This window comes from Anomaloglossus baeobatrachus, chromosome 5, assembly GCF_048569485.1.
Source record: "Anomaloglossus baeobatrachus isolate aAnoBae1 chromosome 5, aAnoBae1.hap1, whole genome shotgun sequence".
Lineage (NCBI taxonomy): Eukaryota > Metazoa > Chordata > Amphibia > Anura > Aromobatidae > Anomaloglossus > Anomaloglossus baeobatrachus.
This window is the reverse complement of record NC_134357.1, coordinates 457841276-457868725: the sequence shown is the minus strand read 5'-3', so window position 1 is coordinate 457868725 and position 27450 is coordinate 457841276. Positions and strand designations below refer to the sequence as shown.

Below are 27450 nucleotides of genomic sequence, written 5' to 3'. Positions count from 1 at the left end.
TGCTTAGTAAAGGGAAGTCCATCTGTGTGCAATCTAAGGGGCACTTTGCACACTACGACATCGCAGGTGCGATGTTGGTGGGGTCAAATTGAAAGTGACGCACATCCGGCGTCGCAGGCGATATCGTAGTGTGTAAAGCCTTTTTGATACGATTAACGAGCGCAAAATCGACGTAATCGTATCATCGGTGTAGCGTCGGTCATTTCCATAATTTGGAAATGACCGATGTTACGATGTTGTTCCTCGTTCCTGTGGCAGCACACATCGCTGTGTGTGAAGCCGCAGGAGCGAGGAACATCTCCTTAGCTGCGTCCTGCGGCTCACGCCGGCTATGCGGAAGGACGGAGGTGGGCGGGATGTTTACGTCCCACTCATCTCCGCCACTTCGCTTCTATTGGCCGCCTGCCGTGTGATGTCGCTATGATGCCGCACGACCCGCCCCCTTAATAAGGAGGCGGTTCGCCGGCCAGAGCAACGTCGCAGGGCAGGTGAGTGCATGTGAAGCCGCTGTAGCGATAATGTTCGCTATGGCAGCTATCACCATGATATCGCAGCTGCGACGGGGGTGGGGACTATCGCGCTCGGCATCGCAAGCATCGGCTTGCGATGTCGTAGTGTGCAAAGTGCCCCTACGTGTCCCAGGGTCTATCAATATATACACACCTTTTCTGAAAGGCTAAAGAGGCTGTAACACCATTAAGCAAGAGGCACTGTGTCGCCCCCGCAACAGCCGACGGGCTGCTCGGACCCGGATCCTCAGTGGCTCGAGGAGTCTCCGGATCCGAGGTGGCGTTGCGCGTCACCCTCAGAAATAAAAGGGGGGAAAGTTTGTGGTTTTGGGATAATGTTCGTGACGCCACCCACGGTGTGTGGTAACGTGAGGGACCACCGCTGCCAGGTTTGGTGAGCCCGGGGACGCTGGTGCGTGGCAGCTTAAGTTGTTAACCCCTCCGTGGGCAGGGGAGTGGTGTTCCAGGGTCCGGTGATGGGTGGCATGGGGAACTCGTTGGGTGCAAGGGGGGTAACATGTACTGACACAGTCCAAAGTCACTGACGTTGACACCAGGTAAACCAAACTCTTGAGCACTCTGTGGTCCTTGGGCAGGCACGCTGGCTCTGTGTCCTCTTGGTGTTGCCTGTTGACCTGAAGCCTTGTCCCTTGGCACTGTGTGGATCCCTTACACCTGAAGCGTTTTGGGTCCCGCTCACCTGCGTGACTAGCAGGGTGAGCTTGCTCTCAAGGTTCACGCTTGCGGTTTTCTGGATGGTTGTGGGAAGTCCTATCCCCCTTGTTGCGCTAGTACCCCGATTCTGGAGCTGGTGGGGAACGGTTTCTGAAGATTCCGTTCCCGTCGGGTGAATTACTGGGCTGCGTGAAGCTACTTCCCAGCCTAGGGTCCGCGTACCCCGTCATGCCCTGGTCCCTGCCCGGTTGTAGGACAAGGCAGCCGGCCTGCTCTCTGTAGCAGCACCGTGCTCCCTGCCACTACCCCCTGCGACCAGGGTTCCAGCTCCTTCTGGCCAGGCCAACGTCTGGCACCTGGGACGGGTACGGGAGCCCAGCTCCATAGCGTAACTTGGACTGTCACTGCTGTCTCTCTCCTACAACTCCAACTCAACAACTGCACTGACACTTCTGCCCTCCTTCTACCAGCCCTTCATCTGGGTGGCCCTATTCCCCTCAGTCTGCCCAATGGGTGTTTGGTGGGTGTGGTGCAGAGTGTTCCTCAGGATTTGTGTACACCTGTTGGTAGCAACACCAAAGTGACAGGACCCGTAACCAAGGAGGATCGGGTACCATGTAGAAGGGCAGATTGCACGGCACCCTTGTGATGACCTGATAGGCCAGGGCGTCACTGCATCACTAACCAAACACCACCATGAAGACCAAGGAGATCTCCAAACAAGCCAGAGGCAAAGTTGTTGAGAATACAAGTCAGGGTTGGGTTCTCAAAAAAATATCTCAATCTCTGATGATCCCCCAAAGCCCCATCAACCTTAATTGTCATCAACTTGAAAGAACATGGTACCACAACAAACCTGCCAAGTGAGGGCATTAATCAGAGATACAGCATAGAGACAAAAGGTAACTAAAAGAGCTGCATTCCCAAGCAAAGACAGGAGTATCTGTCCACATGACCACAATAAGCCGTACACTCCATACAGCTGGCCTTTATGGAAGAGTAGCCAGAAAAAAAGCCTTTACTTACAGCTAAAAATTGGGAGGCTTGTTTTGCGTTTGACAAGAGACATGTGGGAGACTCCCCAAATGTATAGAGGAAGGTGTTGTGGTGTGTGCAATGTTCCACCTACTTATCTGTTGGGTCCATTTGCAGCTTGCCCAGGTTGCACCAATGATATTTCCGCCCCTGGTTGTTACTATGCAAGTCACGCTTTAAACCCTTTCCCACTATAAACCATATATGAATAATCCTTGCCCTCTATGATGAGATATTTGGACTCTTACTAAAGTTATGTGCGATCTTCCCATTTAACAGGATATTCGAGTGCTTTCCAATGTCCGAATCTAGAACAGGAGAGGAGTCGCCAGTTTGGAACTGATGGAGAATTCTTTGGGTGTCAATCTTCTTCTGAGCAGAGCTCTGACTCCACATGGACTTGTTAATCTGAAGAAATATACATATGAACTGGTTACATTCATGGCATAAACTTACACTCAGGGCCGGCTCCAGGTTTTTGTGGGCCCCGGGCGGAAGAGTCCCAGTGGGCCCCATCCACACGCAGACACACATACGTACACATACATATTTAACGACAAACTCACAAAAATACATATAGAACTGACACATCTATACAGTCATATACACTGACATACATAGATACACATCATACATGCATACAGACACACACACAGCTCTGCTGGATACATACATACAGACACAGCGCTGCTACATACATACACACATAGCTCTGCTACATACACACATAGCTCTGCTACATACACACATAGCTCTGCTACATACACACATAGCTCTGCTACATACACACATAGCTCTGCTATATACATACACACATAGCTCTGCTATATACATGCACACATAGCTCTGCTATATACATACACACCTAGCTCTGCTATATACATGCACACATAGCTCTGCTATATACATACACACCTAGCTCTGCTATATACATACACACATAGCTCTGCTATATACATACACACCTAGCTCTGCTATATACATGCACACATAGCTCTGCTATATACATGCACACATAGCTCTGCTATATACATACACACCTAGCTCTGCTATATACATACACACATAGCTCTGCTATATACATACACACCTAGCTCTGCTATATACATACACACCTAGCTCTGCTATATACATACACACCTAGCTCTGCTATATACATACACACATAGCTCTGCTATATACATACACACCTAGCTCTGCTATATACATGCACACATAGCTCTGCTATATACATACACACATAGCTCTGCTATATACATACACACATAGCTCTGCTATATACATACACACATAGCTCTGCTATATACATACACACCTAGCTCTGCTATATACATACACACCTAGCTCTGCTATATACATACACACCTAGCTCTGCTACATACATACACACCTAGCTCTGCTATATACATACACACATAGCTCTGCTATATACATGCACACATAGCTCTGCTATATACATACACACCTAGCTCTGCTATATACATACACACCTAGCTCTGCTATATACATACACACATAGCTCTGCTACATACATACACACCTAGCTCTGCTATATACATACACACCTAGTTCTGCTATATACATACACACCTAGCTCTGCTATATACATACACACATAGCTCTGCTATATACATACACACATAGCTCTGCTATATACATACACACCTAGCTCTGCTATATACATACACACCTAGCTCTGCTATATACATGCACACCTAGCTCTGCTACATACAGACAGAGACAGACACGCGCGGCTCCGGGGGGGGGCATAAATCGGGGTTGGGGAGGGCACATACCGCTCAGGTCACGGTGGAGAGGGGGCCCACACAGCGCCGGAGGGACACGCTGTGCTGGGGGTCGCTGGCTGGCACTGCAACTCTCATCTGTGGGACTGAGCAGGATGCCGGTCTGTAGCTCCGCCCACAGATGAAGTTCAAACCAGGAAGTCTGCGCGCCTTAAAGAGACGGCGCCGCAGATTCCTGCCGAGGACTGCGGTCCCCGGAACTCGGCCGGGGACCGCAGAACTAAGGAGAGTGGGCCCCGGCCAAGGTGCACCAGAGCTGACGAGGCCGAGTGGGCCCCCCCGGCTCTCCAGGGCCCCGGCATTTGCCCGGGTATGCCGGGTGCTGACGCCGGCCCTGCTTACACTACTTGTCCCAAATTCATCATGATTTGAAGATGTCTGGGGGCACATAATTTTGCACAAGGTTAAGGATATTCTTTTAATAAATGCTTAGATGGATTCCATACTGTTGACATTCATCGTGTGAGTACGGACCGCGATGTCAGGACTGGTCTCAGGTTTCCTGACCTGAACTCAGAAGCTCATAGGCATTCAGGAGACTGTTGAGTTTGGGTCAGGAGACCAATGGCCAAACCTGACATCGTAGTCCACAACAAGACCTTGAAAGTCAAAAGTTTAAAACTCGCCTTGAAATAATGCTGGCCTCATTCCTCACAACAAGTTAAGACTTTTTGTGCACATATACGAATATATCCAAGAAATGGCCTGATTCTCATACTCTACTTTTTAGTAGCGGGATCTTTTACATCAGCATTCTGTCAGCACTTTACAGAAATCTCCTTTTCCAGCACGCATTACTCTTGCCATTGTGGCAATTACTGTTCTGGACTTAGCCTACCACTCTGTTCTTCCTGTATGCAGACAGGAGAGCAGGAGCAGGGAGACAAAACAAGTTGGAAAGATGGGAGTCACATGCAGAAGACACCAGTAGAATTAAAGGAAGAGCCCGGACTGCTGACCCGAAGGGGCTTAAGGGAGGGCTACATGACTAGGAGGGATGCCAGGCCATAGGGTTAATAAGGGGTTAATGGAGAAAGTCAGTTTGGGCGCGAAATTTGGGGGTGGTGCTAAGGGGCAGTTAGGATCAGGGGTCAGTGTGATTGGTCAGGGGGTGGTGGCTATAGGGGGTCGTATATAGGGCAGGTCAGAGGGGGGTGGGCCATTCCTACCTGGACGTGACTGGAATCGTTCCCGCCCGCCCGCCCTAATTGTGGATTCGACATCGATGAAGAAAAGAAGGAAGATCGTATTTGTCGCAGCGGCGGAAAGGAGGGGGGTGTCTGAAGGTGGGGGTTTGCACAGAGGAGAGGACGGAACCCAGTGCCGGAGCGGGTTACCTCTAGCGGTGCAATTGTTTGGTAAACGGGTCCTTGCTGGGTTGAGTCTCAGCGGGACGTAGTGGGGGCAACATCTGGCTTGGGCTCTCGAGTCGGTGTGTTGCGGCTGAGGGTCAGGAGACAGGCTGATGTTGCAAAGAACATTTTGGTTAACCTTCAGGTACCCCCCCCTTCCTTTTCGGGTTCTTCAATGAAGAGTTGTATTGTTACATGGCTGATGTTTATGTTATGAATAAATGGGGCTGCTGTGGCCTTTATATTCCAACGTCACACAGTGTTTGTGTTTATTTTAGATAAGAACCCTAGGGGGTAGGGTGTTGTTGGGGAAGGTCACAGGCCTTCAGTCAGACATTCCGGAGTCAAGGAAGAGCCCGGACTGCTGACCCGAAGGGGCTTAAGGGAGGGCTACATGACTAGGAGGGATGCCAGGCCATAGGGTTAATAAGGGGTTAATGGAGAAAGTCAGTTTGGGCGCGAAATTTGGGGGTGGTGCTAAGGGGCAGTTAGGATCAGGGGTCAGTGTGATTGGTCAGGGGGTGGTGGCTATAGGGGGTCGTATATAGGGCAGGTCAGAGGGGGGTGGGCCATTCCTACCTGGACGTGACTGGAATCGTTCCCGCCCGCCCGCCCTAATTGTGGATTCGACATCGATGAAGAAAAGAAGGAAGATCGTATTTGTCGCAGCGGCGGAAAGGAGGGGGGTGTCTGAAGGTGGGGGTTTGCACAGAGGAGAGGACGGAACCCAGTGCCGGAGCGGGTTACCTCTAGCGGTGCAATTGTTTGGTAAACGGGTCCTTGCTGGGTTGAGTCTCAGCGGGACGTAGTGGGGGCAACATCTGGCTTGGGCTCTCGAGTCGGTGTGTTGCGGCTGAGGGTCAGGAGACAGGCTGATGTTGCAAAGAACATTTTGGTTAACCTTCAGGTACCCCCCCCTTCCTTTTCGGGTTCTTCAATGAAGAGTTGTATTGTTACATGGCTGATGTTTATGTTATGAATAAATGGGGCTGCTGTGGCCTTTATATTCCAACGTCACACAGTGTTTGTGTTTATTTTAGATAAGAACCCTAGGGGGTAGGGTGTTGTTGGGGAAGGTCACAGGCCTTCAGTCAGACATTCCGGAGTCATGTCTCATGTATTTTGACTGCTTCTCATGCGATATTTGGCTCTGCACACACCTGTGCACAGTGTGTTCAGACTGTGTTCATACCACAGAGTCTGACAAGCAACCTGAGGCTTCAGGATTGTTCAGTTAAAGCCGGGCGTCTGCTGTTTCAGGATCACTGGTCTTCAACTCTGCAGGAGTGGTGAGCAGGACATAAGAGCTCAGGTTACTAATTGCCGCGTGCAGCTGTCTCCTCCCTATTTAAAGCATGGCTTCCTTCCTGTATGTGCTGTGATAGCTTCAGCTTTAGCTCCAGCGATCTAGGTATTGGTGCTTATACTGCTTATGGTGATCCATTTTGCGCTTCTGAGTGGTGTGAGCGTTCCCCTGTTGTGCATTACTTTCCCCCTTTTTTCCTTGTTTGCCAGTATACATATTGTCTCTCCTGTGTGTTTTGAGTGCTGCGTGTACAAGTTTCCATTCTCCCTTGTCTATGTAATTCTTGGGGGTTTTGTCTTTGTGTTTTCCGGCCCGCCCAGAGGGTGTGGGAGATGGGAAGTTATATCAGGGCTTGGACAGGAGTTAGGGTCACACTGAAGGCTCGGACCTGGTTACCATCAAACTTACCTTCGAGATAAGGGACAGCAGAGGGACTCTAGTCTGAGGGCCAGCCTAATGGCTCCTGTGCCGTTATTACATATCCCGTGACACTGCCATGTAGTGGTATAGAGTTTCTATTGTTGACTAGAATCATCTAGTGGTATCTCTGAAAGTCAATAATGGTGTGATATGCAGTATAAGGATGATGTTCCTTACCTTTTCCTGGGGTATAGTGTTCCAATGGAAGGCTTTGGTTCTGATCTGTGTCAGTGTTTGTAGACTGACTGGTAATGGAGGAGGTAAGAAGTGACCATAAGTCGGTATCTGAGGAGCAGGAGGGAAACAGAGTCTCTTATCTGTACCTGCTGCCTCTAAAACAATCTGGTTCCCAGGGGCTACAGGTTGTAATGAAATTTCTTCATAAATCTGGTGACTATCCGCCACCTTAAGACATGGACTGTAGCGGCGCGGTTGACTGTACACCTCCTTATCCTTATCCATCTCAATGTCCTCGGAGGCAGCAGGTTTGCCTTCAGGCAGAGGCCGTTGATGATTCCGCATGCAGAGCTCCTCCAGGATGGACACCCAGTCGTCTCGCATGGATTTTGTTTTCTCAAGGATCTTGTTCTGCTCATTTAATGGTATCCGGAATCTAACATAAGAAAAATATTAATATGTGAGAAAAGGAATGGAGGGGAAGGAGTGGTGATCACTGTAGGTTTACATAGAAAGATAAAATTCATTAATAGCAGTCCAAATGTTTGTTTCATAATGCAAGCAAATGAGCAAAGGTCAGTATTTCTTTTAGGATTTATCCACAGGGATGGTGTTAAGGTGACCCTAAACAGTTGCAGGTTTGGTAAGCTCGTAAAGGCCCCGTCACATGCAGCAACGTATCTAACGATATATGTCGCCGGGGTCACGGATTCCGTGCCGCACATTTGGCATCAGTAGCGATGTCGTTGTGTGTGACAGCAAGGAACGACCGTTAACAATGGAAAATACTCACCTTATCGTTGATCGTTGACACGTCGGTCCTTTTTAAAAAATCGTTGATTGTTGAGGACGCAGGTTGTTTGTCGTTCCCGAGGCAGCACACATCGCTACGTGTGACACCTCGGGAACGACAAACTGCAGCTTACCTGCGGCCGCCGGCAATGCGGAAGGAAGGAGGTGGGCGGGATGTTACGTCCCGCTCATCTTCGCCCCTCCGCTTCTATTGGGCGGCCGCTTAGTGACGCCGCTGTGACGCCGCACGAACTGCCCCCTTAGAAAGGAGGCGGTTTGCCAGCAACAGCGACGTCGCTAGGTAGGTAAGTACGTGTGATGGCTCCTAACGATATTGTGCGCCACGGGCAGCGATTTGCCACTGACACACAAATGACGGGGGCGGGGCTTTCACCAGCGATACCGCTAGCGCTATCGCTGCGTTTAACACCCCCTTTAGTCTGTTGGCATCAGCTTTACATACCAGACACTGCACTGTTCATCTGTCCATCACAGTCCTGCTTTGTCAGTACAGCTTACAAGTGAGAAGTGTAGAAAGGCCCTTGGTAGGAAGCCCCTTACCCTGCGAATGTATGGAGACACTGAGGAGGAGGAGCCTGGTATGTCCTGGCATGTAACTGTGTAGCATGCAGTGTGTGTGACCAGTGTTTGTATGTTATACACATGCACACTGTCTCACACACACAGTGTATGTAGCGTGCAATGTCTAGAATGGGGTGTGTGTAACATACAGTGTGTGTAACATGGAGTGTGAAATGTGTACAATGCCGTGCATGTGTGTGTGTATAGCACAGAGTGTGCATGTGTGTGTGTATAGCACAGAGTGTGCGCGTGTGTATAGCACAGAGTGTGCGCATGTGTATAGCACAGAGTGTGCGCGTGTGTATAGCACAGAGTGTGCGCGTGTGTATAGCACAGAGTGTGCGCGTGTGTATAGCACAGAGTGTGCGCGTGTGTAGAGCACAGAGTATGCGCGTGTGTAGAGCACAGAGTGTGCGCGTGTGTAGAGCACAGAGTGTGCGCGTGTGTAGAGCACAGAGTGTGCGCGTGTGTAGAGCACAGAGTGTGCACGTGTGTAGAGCACAGAGTGTGCGAGTGTGTAACATGCACAGCTTGCGTAACACACAGTGTGTGTAAAACATTCAGTGTCTGTCTAGCATCTACATTTAGAACTACGAGCAATGCAAAAAATAACCCAACAAATGAGCCAACCGCATTCATGGGGTGATTGAATCATTTATGTTGAAATAAAAATCATCGGTCTTGGCAGCACATTTCCCAGTGTAGCTGAGCAGTACACTGCAGCACTTCTACCTGTGCGACAATGTATCAGAGAAAAAACAAGGTATCAGTCTATATTCCAGGATGATACTTCACAGAGTATTACCTAGACTGCATGCAACTGTAGCAAAGCTTCAGCTGTGAAATGTATGTGTGCACAGGTGGGCAGAATCTTAGTGCACGTATTAACCCCTTCCTACTAGAAAACACCCTTAAAGACGTAGTCCACAACTGTAAAGGAAATCTGTCACCACTTTGACCTTTTTACACTGTTAATATGGGCATACAGGTTATAGAATGCTGAAAAATCCATACCCTTTATGTCTCATATCAGATGCCTTAGTGTGGAAATAGCATCTTTTATCACTTTATGTAAATGGTTCGGATGCTGCCTGGAAGATAACTCCGCCTCCAGAGATTATTTTACATAGAAGGGGCGTTACCAGTGTGATGTGTGATGGCTGCTCTCACTGCAGAGAGTGTGTGATTGTAACTGACACTTCTGCAGGCTCCTCTCAGCTTCAGCCTCCAGCTTGCAGACACACAGTGTTGCAAAGAAGAAGAGCTCAGGGAGCTGCAAAAAATGTGTTAGAAAGAAGACAAATTTAATTTCTCGTGTTCTGTCAGTCATTTGTCTCACACTGGTAACGCCTCTTTTATTTATAATCTCTGGAGGCGGAGTTATCTTCCAGGCAGCATCCGCCCCATAGCCTGGAAGAGCTCATTTGTATAAAGTGATAATAAATGATTTTTCCACAACAAGGCATCTGATATGAGACATAAAGGTAAGACTATTGTCAGCATCCTATAACCTGTATGCCCATATTAACAATTTAAAAATGTCAAATTGGTGACAGATTCCCTTTTAACATTGATGGCTTATCCTTAGGATAGTTCATTAATGTCTGATCGTTGGGGGATCGACACTTAGCACACTTGACAATCAGCTGTTCCTGGTTTTGGCAGTGGCCGGAACTGCTCAGTTAGGCCTCTTTCACATGTCAGTGACAAACACACACGTTTTTCACTGACGTGATAAAGGTGCGTATGTCCCTCTGTGTGCCGTGACTTTGGCACACATTTGATCTCCGTGTGCTATCTGTGATAATACATGGAGATCAGGCACTTATACTCACCTGTTGTCCATGGTGCTGAAGTCCCCTGCAATGCTGTGTCCGGCCGCAGCTGTCTCTCCTCTGCAACTACTTCTGGGTCAGCGGTGCAGTGCATATTCATGAGCATAATTAGCTGGCCTGGAAGCAGGAGACAGCAGTGGCTGAAGACAGCATCGCCAGAGATGGGCGAGTTGAAAAAGCTTTTTATTTTTAATGTACGTGATTTTTCTGGTACGTGTTTCAAAATGGTGTGATCTGTGTGATATCAGTGATGCCAGAAACAAACGGATTTGTCCCTGTCCGGAGCACACGGACACGCATGTACGCCGCACGGATACATGGTCAGTGAGAAATCACTGATGTGAGCGCAGACCCATTGATTTTAATGGGTCTGCGTATGTCTGTTCTGGTACGTATAAAAATGGTAACATATGTACCAGAATCACTGACGTGTGAAGGCCTTACAGAGCTGCAAAGTGCCGTTGACACCAGTAACAGCTGTCTGAACCCCGGCCGTTCAGACATTGATGACCTATCCTAAGGGGTACTTTGCACACTACGACATCGCAGCTGCGATGTCGGTGGGGTCAAATCGAAAGTGACGCACATCCAGCATCGCTGTCGATATCGGAGTGTGTAAATGGTTTTTTATATGATTAACGACCGCAAAAGCATCAAAATCGTATCGGTGTAGCGTCGGTCATTTCCATAATTTCAGAAGGACCGATGTTACGATGTTGTTCCTTGTTCCTGCGGCAGCGCACATCGCTGTGTGTGAAGCTGCAGGAGCGAGGAACATCTCCTACCTGCGTTCCGCGGCTCACGCCAGCTATGCGGAAGGATGGAGGTGGGCGGGATGTTTACGTCCTGCTCATCTCCGCCCCTCCGCTTCTATTAGCCGCCTGCCGTGTGACGTCGCTGTGACGTCGCACGACCCGCCCCCTTAGTAAGGAGGCGGGTTGCCAGCCAGAGTGATGTCGCAGGGCAGGTAAGTGCATGTGAAGCTGCCGTAGCGATAATGTTCGCTACGGCAGCTATAACACAATATCGTATGTGCGACGGGGGCGGGGACTATCAAGCTCGGCATCGCAAGCATCGGCTTGCGATGTCGTAGTGTGCAAAGTTTCCCTAAGGATAAGCCATCAATGTTAAAGTAGTGACCAACCTAAATCATCCTCTCCATAATCCCCAATGTGCGAATTCTCAGAAGTTACCCCATTGCAGGATTCCTCTGTGCTGCTGGGGACCCTTCTCCTTTGGCAAGAATTCTAGCATAAAAGACCTTGAAAAGTTCTGGTTGAGAAAAAAAATACATCAGCTTTTGAAGTTTCTTGCACTAACGGGTGCTTTACACGCTGCGATCTCGGCTGTGCGTCACGGGCAAATCGCTGCCTGTGGCGCACAACATCGCTTACACCCGTCACACGGACTTACCTTCCCTGCGACGTCGCTGTGGCCGGCGAACCGCCTCCTTTCTAAGGGGGCGGTACGTGCGGCGTCACAGCGACGTCACTTGGCAGCCATCCAATAGAAGCGGAGGGGCGGAGATGAGCGGGACGAACATCCCGCCCACCTCCTTCTTCCTCATTGCGGGCGGCTGCAGGTACGAGGTTGTTCCTCGTTCCTACGGTGTCACACGTAGCGATGTGTGCTGCCGCAGGAACAACAAACAACCTCGCTACTGACCAGACAACGATTTTTGGTAAATGAACAACGTGTCACAGACCAACGATTTTTGCCTCTTTTGAGAACGTTTAAGGTCGCTCATAGGTGTTACATGCTGCGATGTCGCTAACGACGCCGGATGTGCGTCACAAACACCGTGACCCCGATGATATATCGCTAGCGATGTCACAGCGTGTAAAGCACCCTCAACCCTGGCTGGATTTGCCAAAATGGTCAGAGCTGGGGTGGGATGGGGCATGGCGAATCCTATCAAACCTTATGCCACCTTACTGGCGCAAATGTATGCCAGTAGTAAGATGTGCGTAGTACCTTATTTCTGAATGAATGTGGCACATTATACTCCAGCGGTGCCATGCACAATGCCGGTCGTAATGATTCGGGCCCCTGGTCTATGATGTCCTCCTCACATTCAGTGCCAAGGATTTAATTAAATTGAAAGAAAATGTAATCAATTTCTGAGAATTTTCACAATTGTTTTTTATTTTTGAGTCATTTAATTCCTGAAACAAGAAGGGAAAATGTTGTTTTCCTGTGAATATTTCCCAGCAATTTAATTCTGCTGATGGCAGAGGATGAAGGAAGAGGAGGGCTGAGAATAATCTGCTACAATGTATCAGCGCACAGACACGTTACCGTGGATCTATTAAAAGTGAATGCACATCAGCCGGGGCGCAGCGCGGGGTCTGACCTTTTCAGGCTGCGCTAATTGCTGACATAGTGGCAGCCGGGGAGCCGAGGGTTTGTTAGGATTTGGCTCAACTTTGTCCATTCTGCTGCTCTGAATGGAAAAATGAAAGGCTCCACGCCTTCCCTGCCCTGGATCCTGCGAAGGTTGTGCCGCAGGTGAAAGGTCACAGCCCTGCGCAAAATGCTCAGATTATGAGATCTTTACTGAACTTTATAAACTTTGCACAAAATTATCCAAACTCCCAGAATAATAGACTATCTCAGATTGATTTTGAGATTTTCAATTTTGTAGCTAATGAAATGACCATGTGTGACACAAGGTTTCAATAAATTTAAAGGGGTTGTCCACTACTTTTACATTGATAGTGTCGCGGGCGGAGGGGACGCGCTCGCCACGCTCGGGTCTGGGGCTTCTGCTGCTGCTGCTCGGTGGCTCGAGCGGTTGGCCGGACCCAGGGACTTGAGCAGCGCTCCTCACCCGTGAGTGAAAAGGGATGGTTTGTTTGGGGAGAGAGTTCCAGACGCCACCCACGGGACGTGGTGATGATGGCACCACCGCTGCTGGTGACGGGAATCCCGGGAGAGATGGTAGGGAGCAGCTAGGATGTTTTCCCCCTCCGTGGGCAGGGGTTGGTGATCCCGGGGCCCGATGGTGTAACGGGGAGGCTGGATGGCTGGGGTGCAGGGTTGCAGGGACAGCGCGGCGCGGTGCTGGACGGCACTGGTGTACTCACTCAGACAGTCAATGACAGAGTCTCTGGTAAACCAAACGGCCGGATGGATGGGTCCCACAGCCGGCTGCAGTGTTGTTGCGCTCTCCCCGGACGGTGTGATGGTGGCTGTCTTTCCCTGCACCTTTTAGAATGTTCTGACTCCTGTGGTTGCCCACCGGTAGTCCGCTCCCCGGCGTATAGGTGTCGTAGGAGCCCGTTTTGCCCGCAGGCGCTGGCCCTTGGATCTCTAGCCTGTGGCGGTGGCTGTATATCCTCTCGGTGTGGACTGTTGCCTTCTGTCGGGTCTTGGTTGTTGGGAAACCCCTGGGGTTCCTGTCACACTCGGATTTGACTATTGTCGGCGGCTCCAAGCCTGGTCGGGGTCCGATGGCCCTGCCTGTGTGCTTAGCTTCACTCCGCTCCCCGGTTCGGTACCAGCGGGTCAACGCCCGACCCCGGTCCTATGGCTCTGCAGAGTTCCGCTAACTCCTGCAGACGGCCACCACCGTCTGCCACCCTTGCTGTCCGTGCCTGGGCTCCTACCCAGGCACAGGCAGACGTTTTACTCCTCTCACTTTCACCTCCTGAACTAATCTGTCTGTTTTGCCTCCTCCAGGCCTGTGAACTCCTCAGTGGGTGGGGCCAACCGCCTGGCTCCGCCCCACCTGGTGTGGACATCAGACTCTGGAGGGAGGCACAAAGGGTTTATGTTTGACTGTTGTAACTATCTAGGGTGGGGGGTGTGTATGTTGGTAGGTCTGTGACTACCTGGCTAGTCCAGGGCGTCACAATAGCTTATTCTTTGGATAGTTAGGATAGTTCATTACTGTCTGATCGGGTGGGGTCTGAAACCCGGCACCCCTGATGTTCAGCTGTTCCCAGTGCCAGGGGCAGCAGCAGGCACACGTACAGTGAAGGATCCCTTGCTTATTTTGTACGTTTGCCCACTGACATGAATAGACTATAATTTTAAGGGTAGGTTATTTTTAACAGTGAAAGATATAATATCCAAAATAAAATCCAGAAAATCACATTGTATAAATTATCTAAATTTATTTGCATTTTGCAGAGAGAAATAAGTATTTGATCCCCTACCAACCATTAAGAGTTCTGGCTCCTACAGACAGTTAAGGCCGCTTTATACGCAGCGACATCGCTAGCGAGATATCGTTGGGGTCACGGAATTGGTGACACACATCCGGCCGCGTTAGCGACGTCGTTGCATATGACACTTACCAGTGACCGCTAACGACCCGAAAAGTGCCAAAAATCGTTGGTTGTTGACATGTCGTTCGTTTCCCAAATATCGTTACTCGTTTGGTACGCAGGTTGTTCGTCGTTCCTGAGGCAGCACACATCGCTACGTGTGACACCACAGGAACGAGGAACAACAGCGTACCTGCGTCCTCCGGCAACGAGGTGGGAGTGACGTTCATGCGGCTGCTCTCCGCCCCTCCGCTTCTATTGGTGGCCCGCTGTGTAACGTCGTTGTGACGCCGCATGAACCGCCCCCTTAAAAAAGAGGTTGTTCACCGGCCACAACAACGTCGCTAGGAAGGTAAGTTCATGTGAAGCGTACCAGCGATATTGTTCGCCACGGGCAGCGATTTGCCCGTGACGCAAAAACGACGGGGGTGGGTGCGATCGCTAGCGATGTCGCTGCATGTAAAGCAGCTTTTAGATGCTCATAATCAACTCGTTACTTGCATTAGGCTGGAATGGGCTACAAAACGATGAGTAAGACGCTGGGTGAGAAGGAGACAATTGTTGGTGCAATGGTAAGAAAATGGAAGAAATACAAAATCAGTGTCAATCGACATCGATCTGAGGCTCCATGCAAAATCTCACCTCGTGGGGTATCCAGGATCAAAAGGAAGATGAGAGATCAGCCTATAACTACATGGGGGGAACTTACAAAATCAGCAAGAGATCAAATAATTATTTCCGTCACTGTAAATACTCAGTTCTGAAAATGCCCCGTCTTCCGAAAGCGTCCGGGTATTGCACATCACATTGATTTGCATGTGAGGCGGATGTGCAGTACCTGACTGCAGCCGCTATCAGAAGACGGGGTAGCCCTGGAGCGGACCATTTTCTGCTGCCGTCACCAGGAACAGCTGATGGAGTGGGTGTCCGGTGTCGGCTGATCAGACATCGATGGCATATCCTTAGTGGACAACCTCTTTAATGCAATTAAAAAAGAAGGCTTCTCCCCTTTCCTGAGGATCCTCCCATCATTATATTGGCATATGTGACGCCCTGGCAAAATCAGGTAGTCACAAATAGGCCCCTGCACAACACCGTTCCCTCATTAGGAAACACACAGCCAACCATTAAACCCTAGTCACCCCCTTAGGGACAGATAGACACACCAGTGGGCGTGGCCAGGTGGTTAGTGCACGCCCACCCAGGGGTTTAGACAGCCCAGGGCGGGAAAACCAGCAGTAAAGTGTTGAAGTTCAGTTGGAGAAGAGTGTGGGCTGGAGCTAGGGGTAGCTCCGGCACTGAAGTCCAAGTTGAATGGTGCCAGGGTAGGAGCCCTGGTGCCTTGGCTAGGAGGCAGACGGTGGTCTCTGTCAGCAGGAGATGGGAAGACGGCTCGGTAGAAGCGAGGTGGACCGGGCTAGGGTTGTAGCCCGCCGGTACCGACACGGGGAACTGACCGGAAACCGTAGAACAAAAAGGGGTACTCGGACCCTGAAGCCAGAAACCAGAATCGACTGGAGCTGGTTAATTAACCGATTGAGGCCAGGACTAGAGGTTCTGTTTCACACAAAGTCCCTCATAGAAGACAACAGCCCACCGATTAGGGATAAGAGGTCACCACCAAGGCCCATAGATCCCACAGGCCAGCATCTGCGGGCACGGCTCCTTAGACCACATCCAGCCGGGAGCGGACTCCTACGTTTCATACTAGGAAGTCTTTTCTACTTAGTGCAGGAAAAGGATAGAGACCACCAGGCGGGTGGGGGACCAGAACGCAATCGGCTGCGGCACCAGTCACCATCACCTTGGTTTGCCAGAGACTTGTGTGTGTTTCTAACCGTGAGTACACCAGCACTCCCTGCGGTTGCCATCCCCTGCACGTACCAACCGGGTCCCGGGGCCACCATCCCTGCCCACGAAGGGGTTAACAACTTGCTACACAACATCTCCCCCGGTGCCCCGTAACAGCAGCGGTGGTGTCCCACCTCACCCCACACCGTGGGGGGCGTCCTTAATACGGCTCAGCCCGTACATATATGTCCCCCCATTTATTCGGCGTGTCCGCGAGACCCCCGGGCCACCTCCCCTGAAGGCTCAAACCTGAGCAGTGCCAACTGCTGGCACGGGGGTGGCACACCCCATTCTACAAATGATTTAGTTACTTCTTGTATTTTAAATAGTCTTCAATTCTAGCTACATGCATCCTACTGAGGCAATCTGTACAGACAGAGCTGCACTGTAAAGCATGGTGGAAGGGCAGTGAAGAAGCCTAAAGAGGTTTCTAGGTTTGAGATCAAAGTCTGCAGTCAATCTATGTGACTACAAACTTCTGAATCCTCACAGCATGCGCACTACACACTATCAAGATTGTGCGATGGCAGCGTCAAGAACTGCTGGTCATGCGAAATATAGTAGTTATATTGTTGTACATAGGAGCAGTATTATAGTAGTTATATTCTTGTACATAGGGGCAATATTATAGTAGTTATATTCTTGTACAAAGGAACAGTATTATAGTAGTTATATTCTTGTACATAAAGAGCAGTATTATAGTAGTTATATTCTTGAACATAAAGAGCAGTATTATAGTAGTTATATTCTTGTACATAGGGGCAGTATTATAGTAGTTATATTATTGTACATAGGGGCAGTATTATAGTAGCTAAAATCTTGCAAATAGAACCAGTATTATAGTAATTACAGTATATCCTTGTACATAGAGGCAGGATTATAGTAGTTATATTCTTGTACATAGGGGCAGTATTATAGTAGTTGTATTCTTGTACATAGGAGCAGTATTATAGTTGTTATATTCTTGTACATAGTGGGCAGTATTATCGGAGTTATATTCTTGTACATAGGGGGCAGTATTATAGTAGTTATATTCTTTTATATAGGGGGCAGTATTATAGTAGTTATATTCTTGTACATAGGGGGCAGTATTATAGTAGTTATATTCTTTTATATAGGGGGCAGTATTATAGTAGTTATATTCTTGTACATAGGGGGCAGTATTATAGTAGTTATATTCTTTTATATAGGGGGCAGTATTATAGTACTTATATTCTTGAATATAGGAAACAGTAATATATCAGGTATATTCTTGAATATAGGGAACATTATTATAGTAGCTATATTTTTGTAGACAGGAACGGTAATATGGTAGTTAAATTATTGTAGATAGGGGGCAGTATTATAGTAGTTATATTCTAGAAGATACAGTCAGGGCCAGAAATATTTGGACAGTGACACAAGTTTTGTTATTTTAGCTGTTTACAAAAACATGTTCAGAAATACAATTATATATATAATATGGGCTGAAAGTGCACACTCCCAGCTGCAATATGAGAGTTTTCACATCCAAATCGGAGAAAGGGTTTAGGAATCATAGCTCTGTAATGCATAGCCTCCTCTTTTTCAAGGGACCAAAAGTAATTGGACAAGGGACTCTAAGGGCTGCAATTAACTCTGAAGGCGTCTCCCTCGTTAACCTGTAATCAATGAAGTAGTTAAAAGGTCTGGGGTTGATTACAGGTGTGTGGTTTTGCATTTGGAAGCTGTTGCTGTGACCAGACAACATGCGGTCTAAGGAACTCTCAATTGATGTGAAGCAGAACATCCTGAGGCTGAAAAAAAAGAAAAAATCCATCAGAGAGATAGCAGACATGCTTGGAGTAGCAAAATCAACAGTCGGGTACATTCTGAGAAAAAAGGAATTGACTGGTGAGCTTGGGAACTCAAAAAGGCCTGGGCGTCCACGGATGACAACAGTGGTGGATGATCGCCGCATACTTTCTTTGGTGAAGAAGAACCCGTTCACAACATCAACTGAAGTCCAGAACACTCTCAGTGAAGTAGGTGTATCTGTCTCTAAGTCAACAGTAAAGAGAAGACTCCATGAAAGTAAATACAAAGGGTTCACATCTAGATGCAAACCATTCATCAATTCCAAAAATAGACAGGCCAGAGTTAAATTTGCTGAAAAACACCTCATGAAGCCAGCTCAGTTCTGGAAAAGTATTCTATGGACAGATGAGACAAAGATCAACCTGTACCAGAATGATGGGAAGAAAAAAGTTTGGAGAAGAAAGGGAACGGCACATGATCCAAGGCACACCACATCCTCTGTAAAACATGGTGGAGGCAACGTGATGGCATGGGCATGCATGGCTTTCAATGGCACTGGGTCACTTGTGTTTATTGATGACATAACAGCAGACAAGAGTAGCCGGATGAATTCTGAAGTGTACCGGGATATACTTTCAGCCCAGATTCAGCCAAATGCTGCAAAGTTGTTCGGACGGCGCTTCATAGTACAGATGGACAATGACCCCAAGCATACAGCCAAAGCTACCCAGGAGTTCATGAGTGCAAAAAAGTGGAACATTCTGCAATGGCCAAGTCAATCACCAGATCTTAACCCAATTGAGCATGCATTTCACTTGCTCAAATCCAGAATTAAGACGGAAAGACCCACAAACAAGCAAGACCTGAAGGCTGCGGCTGTAAAGGCCTGGCAAAGCATTAAGAAGGAGGAAACCCAGCGTTTGGTGATGTCCATGGGTTCCAGACTTAAGGCAGTGATTGCCTCCAAAGGATTCGCAACAAATTATTGAAAATAAAAATATTTTGTTTGGGTTTGGTTTATTTGTCCAATTACTTTTGACCTCCTAAAATGTGGAGTGTTTGTAAAGAAATGTGTACAATTCCTACAATTTCTATCAGATATTTTTGTTCAAACCTTCAAATTAAACGTTACAATCTGCACTTGAATTCTGTTGTAGAGGTTTCATTTCAAATCCAATGTGGTGGCATGCAGAGCCCAACTCGCGAAAATTGTGTCACTGTCCAAATATTTCTGGACCTAACTGTAGGTGCCGTTTATAGTACTTATATTCTTGTACATAGGGGCAGTACTGTAGTAGTTCCACATTGGTTCTCTGCTTACACATAGGTCTTTCCAGTGTTGCTGATGGAGAATGTAGGCATTGAGTTGTGTGTTCCGGCAGACACTTCACAATCAGACAGCTTGATGCTAATTTCTTCTGGCGATAGATTCTGGGCACAGTAAAATATGAGTTCATCTCTCTTCACTTTTACCAAATATCTGTAAAACAATGCAGGAAAATATTTTCTTTACACAGGTCGGGCAGCAGACAGAATAACACATTTTTCCCCCCAAAGCTTTATTTTTTTGTGATTTTTAAATAATATATAATGAATGTCCAAGACAGAAGGAAATCATGTTACTTTAAAATTTTCTAATTGTACAAAAAATCTACACTAGTGGAATGGAGACAAACAGAATATATTAAAGGAAATATGTCATCAGGTTTTTGCCACCTAATCTAACAGTAGCATAATGTAGAGACAGAGATCATGATTCCAGCGGTGTGTCACTTACTGGGCTGCTGAGTGTAGGTGTGATAAAATCACTCTTTAATCAGCAGGAGATTATCATTAGAGGACTACTTGGCGTGTGGCAGGTAGTCCAGCATATTCATTAGCTCTGTATAACTGCTAGATCTGCAGCAGAGAAAACATTGATTTTATCAAAATGACAGCAAACAGCTCAGTAAGTGACACATTGGTAATCACACAGCAGAATACTACGGTATTGCAGTGTACTGCATAGGCGATCAAGCAATTGTAGGTTCAAGTCTTAAGGAGTGATCTATTTAAAAATGGAAAAAATAATAACATTTTAATATAATAAAAAATATATTTTATATTACTGCAGGTGTAATTTCCCAAAAATAATAAAATATTTATCTCATACTGTATAGGCTTGTAAAGAAAGTAAAAAATGAAAGTGGCAGAATCACAGTTTTTTGGTCTTTTTAAAATAAATGGAGATCAGAAAGTTTTATGAACCTCTGAATAATACCAATAAAAATTGCTACTCAAAAAATGTTATTCAAATGAGTATCAGCTGAAAAAAATTCTAAAATACGCACCATAAATAATGTAAGTCATGCAGGCAGTAAGCCACTGGAGAACTCAAACAATAATGTATTCGATAGAAAAACAGAGTCCCCTGAGGAAGCCCTACGCGAAACGCGTGTTGGGTCGGTGACTCACTGACTGGTACAGTGAACACTATGGGTAAGCTGGAAAAAATGTTTTGATACTACCGTGTTTCTATAGACAGTGTCTTACATTCTTTTTACCCCCAAAAGTCCCACTATGTCTTACTTTCGGGGTATGTCTTATATTGGAAAAAAATCCCACAGCAATCGCAGCAAGTCTCCATGCAATGTACCGTATGGGGACTTGCCGCGATTGCTGCACATGAGGGCACTGAGGCTGCGTGTTTTTGTATGTTGTCCGTGGTCCTTATGGACCACGGATAACATTACTGCAACATTTCTCGGTGGCCAAGCGTTCGGCTGAGCGCCCGACCGCCGGCATGTGACAGCTCTCAGCTGAGCGCTCGGCCGCCGGCATGTCAGGGCGCTCAGCTGGGCACTCGGCCGCCGTTATGTCAGGGCACTCAGCTGAGCGCTCGGCCGCCGGCGTGTCAGGGCGCTCGGCTGGGCGCCCGACCGCCGGCATGTGACGGCTCTCTGCTGGGCGCTCGGCCGCCGTCATGTCAGGGCACTCAGTTGAGCGCTCGGCCGCCGGCGTGTCAGGGCGCTCAGCTGGGCGCTCGGCCGGTACTGTAAAGAAGAAAAAAAAAAATAAATAACGCTTTCCGTTTACTATGTCTTACTTTCGGGGTACGTCTTACATTAGCCGACCCCCCCCAAACCCCCACTACGTCTTACTATCGGGGGTGTCTTACTATCGGGAAAACACGGTATGTATTACTATTTTACTGGCTGTTTTACTCTATTTTTTAGAAATAGGAGATCCATTAAGTTTTTGTGGCAATATTAGGATCATTTGAATAAGTAGCAGCATTGGTATTATACTTAACACGTATTGATCGGCTCTGTGTGGCCATTTGTGTACTGCCCCGGGGCTCGGCCGGCTGCTGAGCCGCTCGGATCCGTGCTCATCGTTGGGTGGCTCGAGCTCCTCCCGGACCCGTGTAGGGATTTCGGTGGGGAAGGTTCACGGCCGAGGCCGTGGCGTTTAGGGATGTAAGTTCGTGACGCCACCCATGGGTTGTGGTGAAAGTGCACACCACCGCTGCCGTTAACTAGGCTCCTGGGGACGGTGTTATGCAGCCTGGTGTTGACCCCTCCGTGGGCAGGGGGGTGATGGTCCCGGGGCCCGGTGGTTGTGAGGTGCGGACAAGATGGTGTGGTGCGGTGCGCGGCCCGAGGGCACTGTTATACTCACTATGACAGATACACCAGAGTCTCTGGTAAACCAAAAAGGATGGTGGTCGGTGCCCGCAGCCGGCTGCGCTTTGCCCCTTTCTCAGGTTGGTGGTTCCCGCCTTTCTCCTGCACCTCTGTGGTAGAACTTGACTGCCTATGCTTCAGCAACGGTAGTCCACTCCCTGGCTTGATGTGTGTCAGGGAACCCGTTTGCCCTCAGGCGCTGGCCCGTGGGATCTCTCTGCCTGTGCGGTGGCTTTCTATCCCCCTCGGTGGGCTGTTGCCATCTTTCGGGTCTTGTTACGGGAAATGACCTAAGGTCCAGACCTCAATCAGTGAATTTGACGTGGTCCAGTGTCTTCTGGAGCTCGTTCTGGGTCTTAGTACCCCTCCTGGTGCTCCTGTTTCCATTTGGCTCCCCGGTTCTGTACCGGTGGACCACTACCCTGTCTCGGTCCCTTACGAATCCACCAGCCGTCTTCCCGGCTCCTGCAGGCGGCAACCACCATCTGCCTCCTGGTCACAGGGTATCTGGGCTCCTACCCAGATCCCTGACAGACGTTGACACAGTGCTACTACTCTCCTCTACTCTCTAACTGATCTGTTTGTGTTTTTCCTGCCACAGGCTATCCGAACTCCTCAGAGGGCGTGGCCAACCGCCTGGCTCCACCCCCGGGTGTGAACGTCAAGGCCTGAGAGGGGTGACTCAGGGTTTTTAGGTTGGCTGGTTACACCTTTTTAGGGGCTGGTGTTTGTGCAAAGGGTCTACCTGTGACTACCTGGCTAGTCCAGGGCGTCACATTTGCTTACCACTTCCCATGATATATATTTTTGTATCCATGTCATGCGTTTCATCTTTTGTGTACCACACCTGTACCTCCATATGTATGGTTATATCACTTTTTAGAATCTTATTTTAATGATTTAATAAAGTTATATATATTTTCATACTTATAATGGAGTTCAATCTCTGTTTTTCTATCAAAAAATGTTATTGACCAAAAAATTTAAGAGTTACACCGAGTTTCCCTGAAAATAAGACTGTCTTATATTCTTGTACTAGCTGTAGTACCCGGCGTTGCCCAGGATAGTAACTAAGTGTATTTCTGTCTCTCTCCCACTCTCTCACTCTGCCTGTCTGTCTCTCTGTCTGTCTCCCTCTCTCTCTCTCTGTCTGTCTCCCTCTCTCTCTCTGTCTGTCTCCCTCTCTGTGTCTCCCTATTTGTCTGTTTATCTCTTTCCCTGTCTCTGTCTCTCTGTCTGTCCCTCACTGTGTCTGTCTGTCTCTGTCTCTCTCTGTCTGTCTCTGTCTCTCTCTGTTTGTCTCTCGCTCTCTGTCTGTCTTTGTCTCTCTTTCTCTGTCTATCTCTACCTGTCTGTCTCTGTCTGTTTCTCCATCTGTGTCTTTCTGTTTCTTTCTGTTTGTCCGTCTCTCTGTTTCTCTCTCTGTCTCTTTCTCTGTCTGTCTCTCTATTATCCATCCCACCACTGAAATCATATTACCTCACACAGATGCATCTTATAATAAGAATGTCCTTCGTTGCCTATAGAAACCAATCGAAGCTCCTACTAATCACCTGCAGCTTCCAGCTCCATTGACTTTAATGTAAGCAGGTCTTTTGGCGAATAACTGTAAAGTGCGGGGTTACACGTTCCCCTCAAAACATAGTCTATGACATTCTCTGGGTCAAATAAAGTGTCTGTGCAAAGTTTCATGATTTTAAGTGCGAAGGTGTAGATTCCTTTAGGAGATATACACACACACACACACACACACACACACACACACACACACACACACCTTTATATATTAGATTATTTTTTGCTCCAAAAGATGTGCTAGGGCTTATTTTCAGGGCATGTCTTACATTTTGTATTGGAGTCAGTGATTGGGTCACCAATTAATGAAAAATTAATAATCACTCCTTCCTCCCCCCCATAATATGTCGTTGCTGTAAGCCCTGGAAATTTATAGTCACATGCCCTACTCCAAAAATAAGCCCTAATTGCGGATTATCTTACTTGGGCATCCCTTTCAGGATATATAACTTTTATTGGTGTATGTTGCTGTAAACCCTGGAAGTTTTATAGTCACATGTCAGCTAGTTAATGGAATGAATATTCACCCCTCTTCCTGCCCATAATCTCAGGTCCTCAGGTCAAAAGAGCCGCTGGCCAATCTTAGCATTGCAGTGTGATCCTGCGATCACCATCTGAGTGAATCACTGATATCAGGCACAGAGGGGTGGGAGGGGAGGGGGATGAATATTTATTATTTCATTAATACAAGTTCAAATCACTGAGGCTGTCAGAGGGGTGGGCGGGATTATGGGAGGGAAGAAGGGTGAATATTCATCCCATTAACTAGCCGGCATATGACTATAAAACTTCCAGGGTTTACAGCAACATACACCAATAAAAGTTACATATCCTGAAAGTGCTGCCCAAGTCAGGATACTATTAGTAATATAATTTGCAACTAGGGCTTATTTTTGTAGTAGGGCTTAGGGTTTACATTTTTAGTATACTCCAAAAAGGCTGATAAATCCTGCTAGGGCTTATTTTCGGGGAAACACACGATAGCTCTCAGAATATTACATTTTTTTGTAATTTTTTTTCCTAAGGAGTTTAAAAAATAAACGTATAAATTTGGTATCTCCGTAACTGTATTGACCCATAGAAGCAAAAGTTAATGTATTCAAACTAAATTTAAAGATGAAATTGATGGGTTTTTTTCCAAATTCTACCTCACTTGGATTTTTTTTTCCTGTTTTTCAGTACTTTACGTGTTAAAATAAATTTGTTCATTTCATACTATACTCATCGCACAAACAGCAGGCCCTCATATGTCTATGGAAAAATAAAAAGATATGGCTCTTATAAAGTGAGGAGCAAAAAAAAAAACTAACATGTTAAAACAAAAATGTCTTTATCTCCAACATGTTAAAAAAACAACCATTAATTACTGTAGCACTAAGTAATTGTAGATTTTATATATATATATATATATATATATATATATATATATATATATAGATAAAGGTCTGTGTTTTAGGAGTACAAAATTCTGTTGGAAAACAAGATATAATAATTTAATAAAAACTAATATAAAAATGAAAATAACATAAATAAATAGGGGGAAAAAAAATATTAGGTCCATGCTTAGGGATTTGGGATATATATAAGCCTTAGGCGGGCTTTGCACGTTACGACATCGCAAGCCGATGCTGCGATGTCGCACGCGATAGTCCCTGCCCCCGTCGCAGGTACGATATCTTGTGATAGCTACCGTAGCGAACATTATCGCTACGCCAGCTTCACATGCACTCACCTGCCCTGCGACCGTCGCTCTGGCCGGCGACCCGCCTCCTTCCTAAGGGGGCGGGTCGTGCGGCGTCATAGCGGCGTCACACGGCAGGCGGCCAATAGCGGCGGAGGGGCGGAGATGAGCAGGATGTAAACATCCCGCCCACCTCCTTCCTTTCGTAGAGCCGGCGGCAGGTAAGGTGATGTTCCTCGCTCCTGCGGCTTCATACACAGCGATGTGTGCTGCCGCAGGAACGAGGAACAGCATCGTACCTGTTGCTGCAGCATAATTATGGAAAAGTCAGAGCCTGCAACGATGATACGATAACGACGCTTTTGCGCTCGTTAATCGGATCATCTAGAATTTACACACAACGATGTCGAAAGTGACGCCGGATGTGCGTCACTTTCGATTTGACCCCACCGACATCGCACGTGCGATGTTGCAACGTGCAAAGCCGCCCTTAGGTTCACCTTTAGGCCCATGTGAAGGGGGGTTAGATATAGCTTTCCTAAGTCACACCCATTTATAATGAAATCACTATAAGGTCCCTGAAAAATCAGGACAGTTGGCAAGAATGCAAATCCTACCCCAGACAACAAAAGCTTAAAAAGGATGTCCCCCTTTGGGAACAAGGTGTTTTGTTTCTTAAATGCATGTATTTGGGACTAAAAAACATTCTTGCAATTGGGTTTCAGTAAAAATGTTGCACTATTTGACTTTACATGCTTTTTATTTCCCAGAATATGTAACTCCGATGTGGTCATAAATGGAGAACTTAAAAAAAAAGAACTGATAAAAATTCTCTTGTGAGTATGAACTCACTGATGAATCCTCAGTTAACTCTTCCTATAGCCAGCAATAGACAGTAAAACATAGAGGCCATCAATGGTGAATGGGCTTCAGAAAACAGGTTTGCACTAATTGCAAAAATGATTTCATCATTGAGGTTAACTAAAGATGGACAACCCCTTTAGCAACACAGTTGGTTATGCTATCCTTAAATGCTTTAAGATGTTTAACTGCACCATTTGGATCTGAATATTAATCGTGATGTTTCAAAAAACAATTAAAAATATTGTAAAATTAATATTGTAAAATTAATTAATTAAAAAAAGAGGAAAAAAAGCAACAAAAAAGACAATAGACAAGAAGAACTTCTAATGGGATGACACTAAACCCAAAATTCATCCTATCAACCCTTGTAATGCTACAATAAAAAGCAGAATTCCAAATAAAAATGTAAACTTTTCAAAAAAATATATAAAAAAAAATCCACGTTTGCGTTCTGCGCCGGAAAGGCTGGAGGTCAGTCACACGGCCTGGATTTATAATTAGCCGGCATGGTCTTACAATCTGCGATATCGCTAACTACATGACAAATGTAATTTCCAGATCTGAGTCCTCAGTGTCCGCTCTGCGTCTCCAGCGCCTCATTAATTCCAGGACCGCTTTTCGCCCAGAGAAACAAAAACCCCATGAATATTTTACGGGCTGTTTTCATTGTGGGGGGAAAGGATCTTCCGGCAGCCGAGCCTGCATCTTGTGTCCTGGTCTGTAATTACGTGTTATTAACATCCAGCCGTCCTAAACCAGAAGTGACGGGATGAGAGCGCAACAGTGTAACGGGGAGCGCTGCAATCAAACCAATTCCTGCACAATATGTTCCACAATATGTTCTCCCTCTCCGACTGGACAGCGATACAATGCGGGAATATTTGGGAAACAAGGACGACATCTCCTGGCTTACATATAATAGAGAGATGAGGCCCAGCCATGGGTGGTCTGATCACCTTACAGGAGTGGACACAGGCAGAAGAGATCCTGAGCAAAAACAATATAATCGGACCTTTGCAGTCCAATAGCTCAGAATGACGCACAATTCTACATGCTTTAGAGGTAGCTGAGGCCCCCTTACCTCTATGACCCCCTTACCTCTATGGCCTTATCCCCTCTATGGCCCCATTACCTCTATGACCCCCTCACCTCTATGGCCTCCTCATCTATATGGCCTTCTCACCTCTATGGCCCCCTTAGCTCTATGGTCTCCATAGCTCTGTGGCCCCCTCACCTCTGTGGCCCTTTTACCTCTATTGCCCCCTCACCTCTATGGCCC

At 47.3% G+C, this 27450-nt stretch overlaps 1 protein-coding gene across 2 annotated transcripts in view; it reads right to left on the bottom strand.

Moving 5' to 3' along the window:
• Positions 1–27450, bottom strand: part of LOC142311821 (uncharacterized) — a 241889-nt gene that overhangs the window by 82386 nt on the left and 132053 nt on the right. For both annotated transcript variants that reach the window (XM_075350578.1, XM_075350579.1), the window contains 3 exons: positions 19708–19866; positions 7280–7715; positions 2468–2627 (listed from right to left, as the gene is read on the bottom strand). In XM_075350578.1, coding sequence (XP_075206693.1) covers positions 2468–2627; positions 7280–7715; positions 19708–19866 — 755 coding nt within the window. The remainder of the gene's footprint in view (positions 1–2467; positions 2628–7279; positions 7716–19707; positions 19867–27450) is intronic.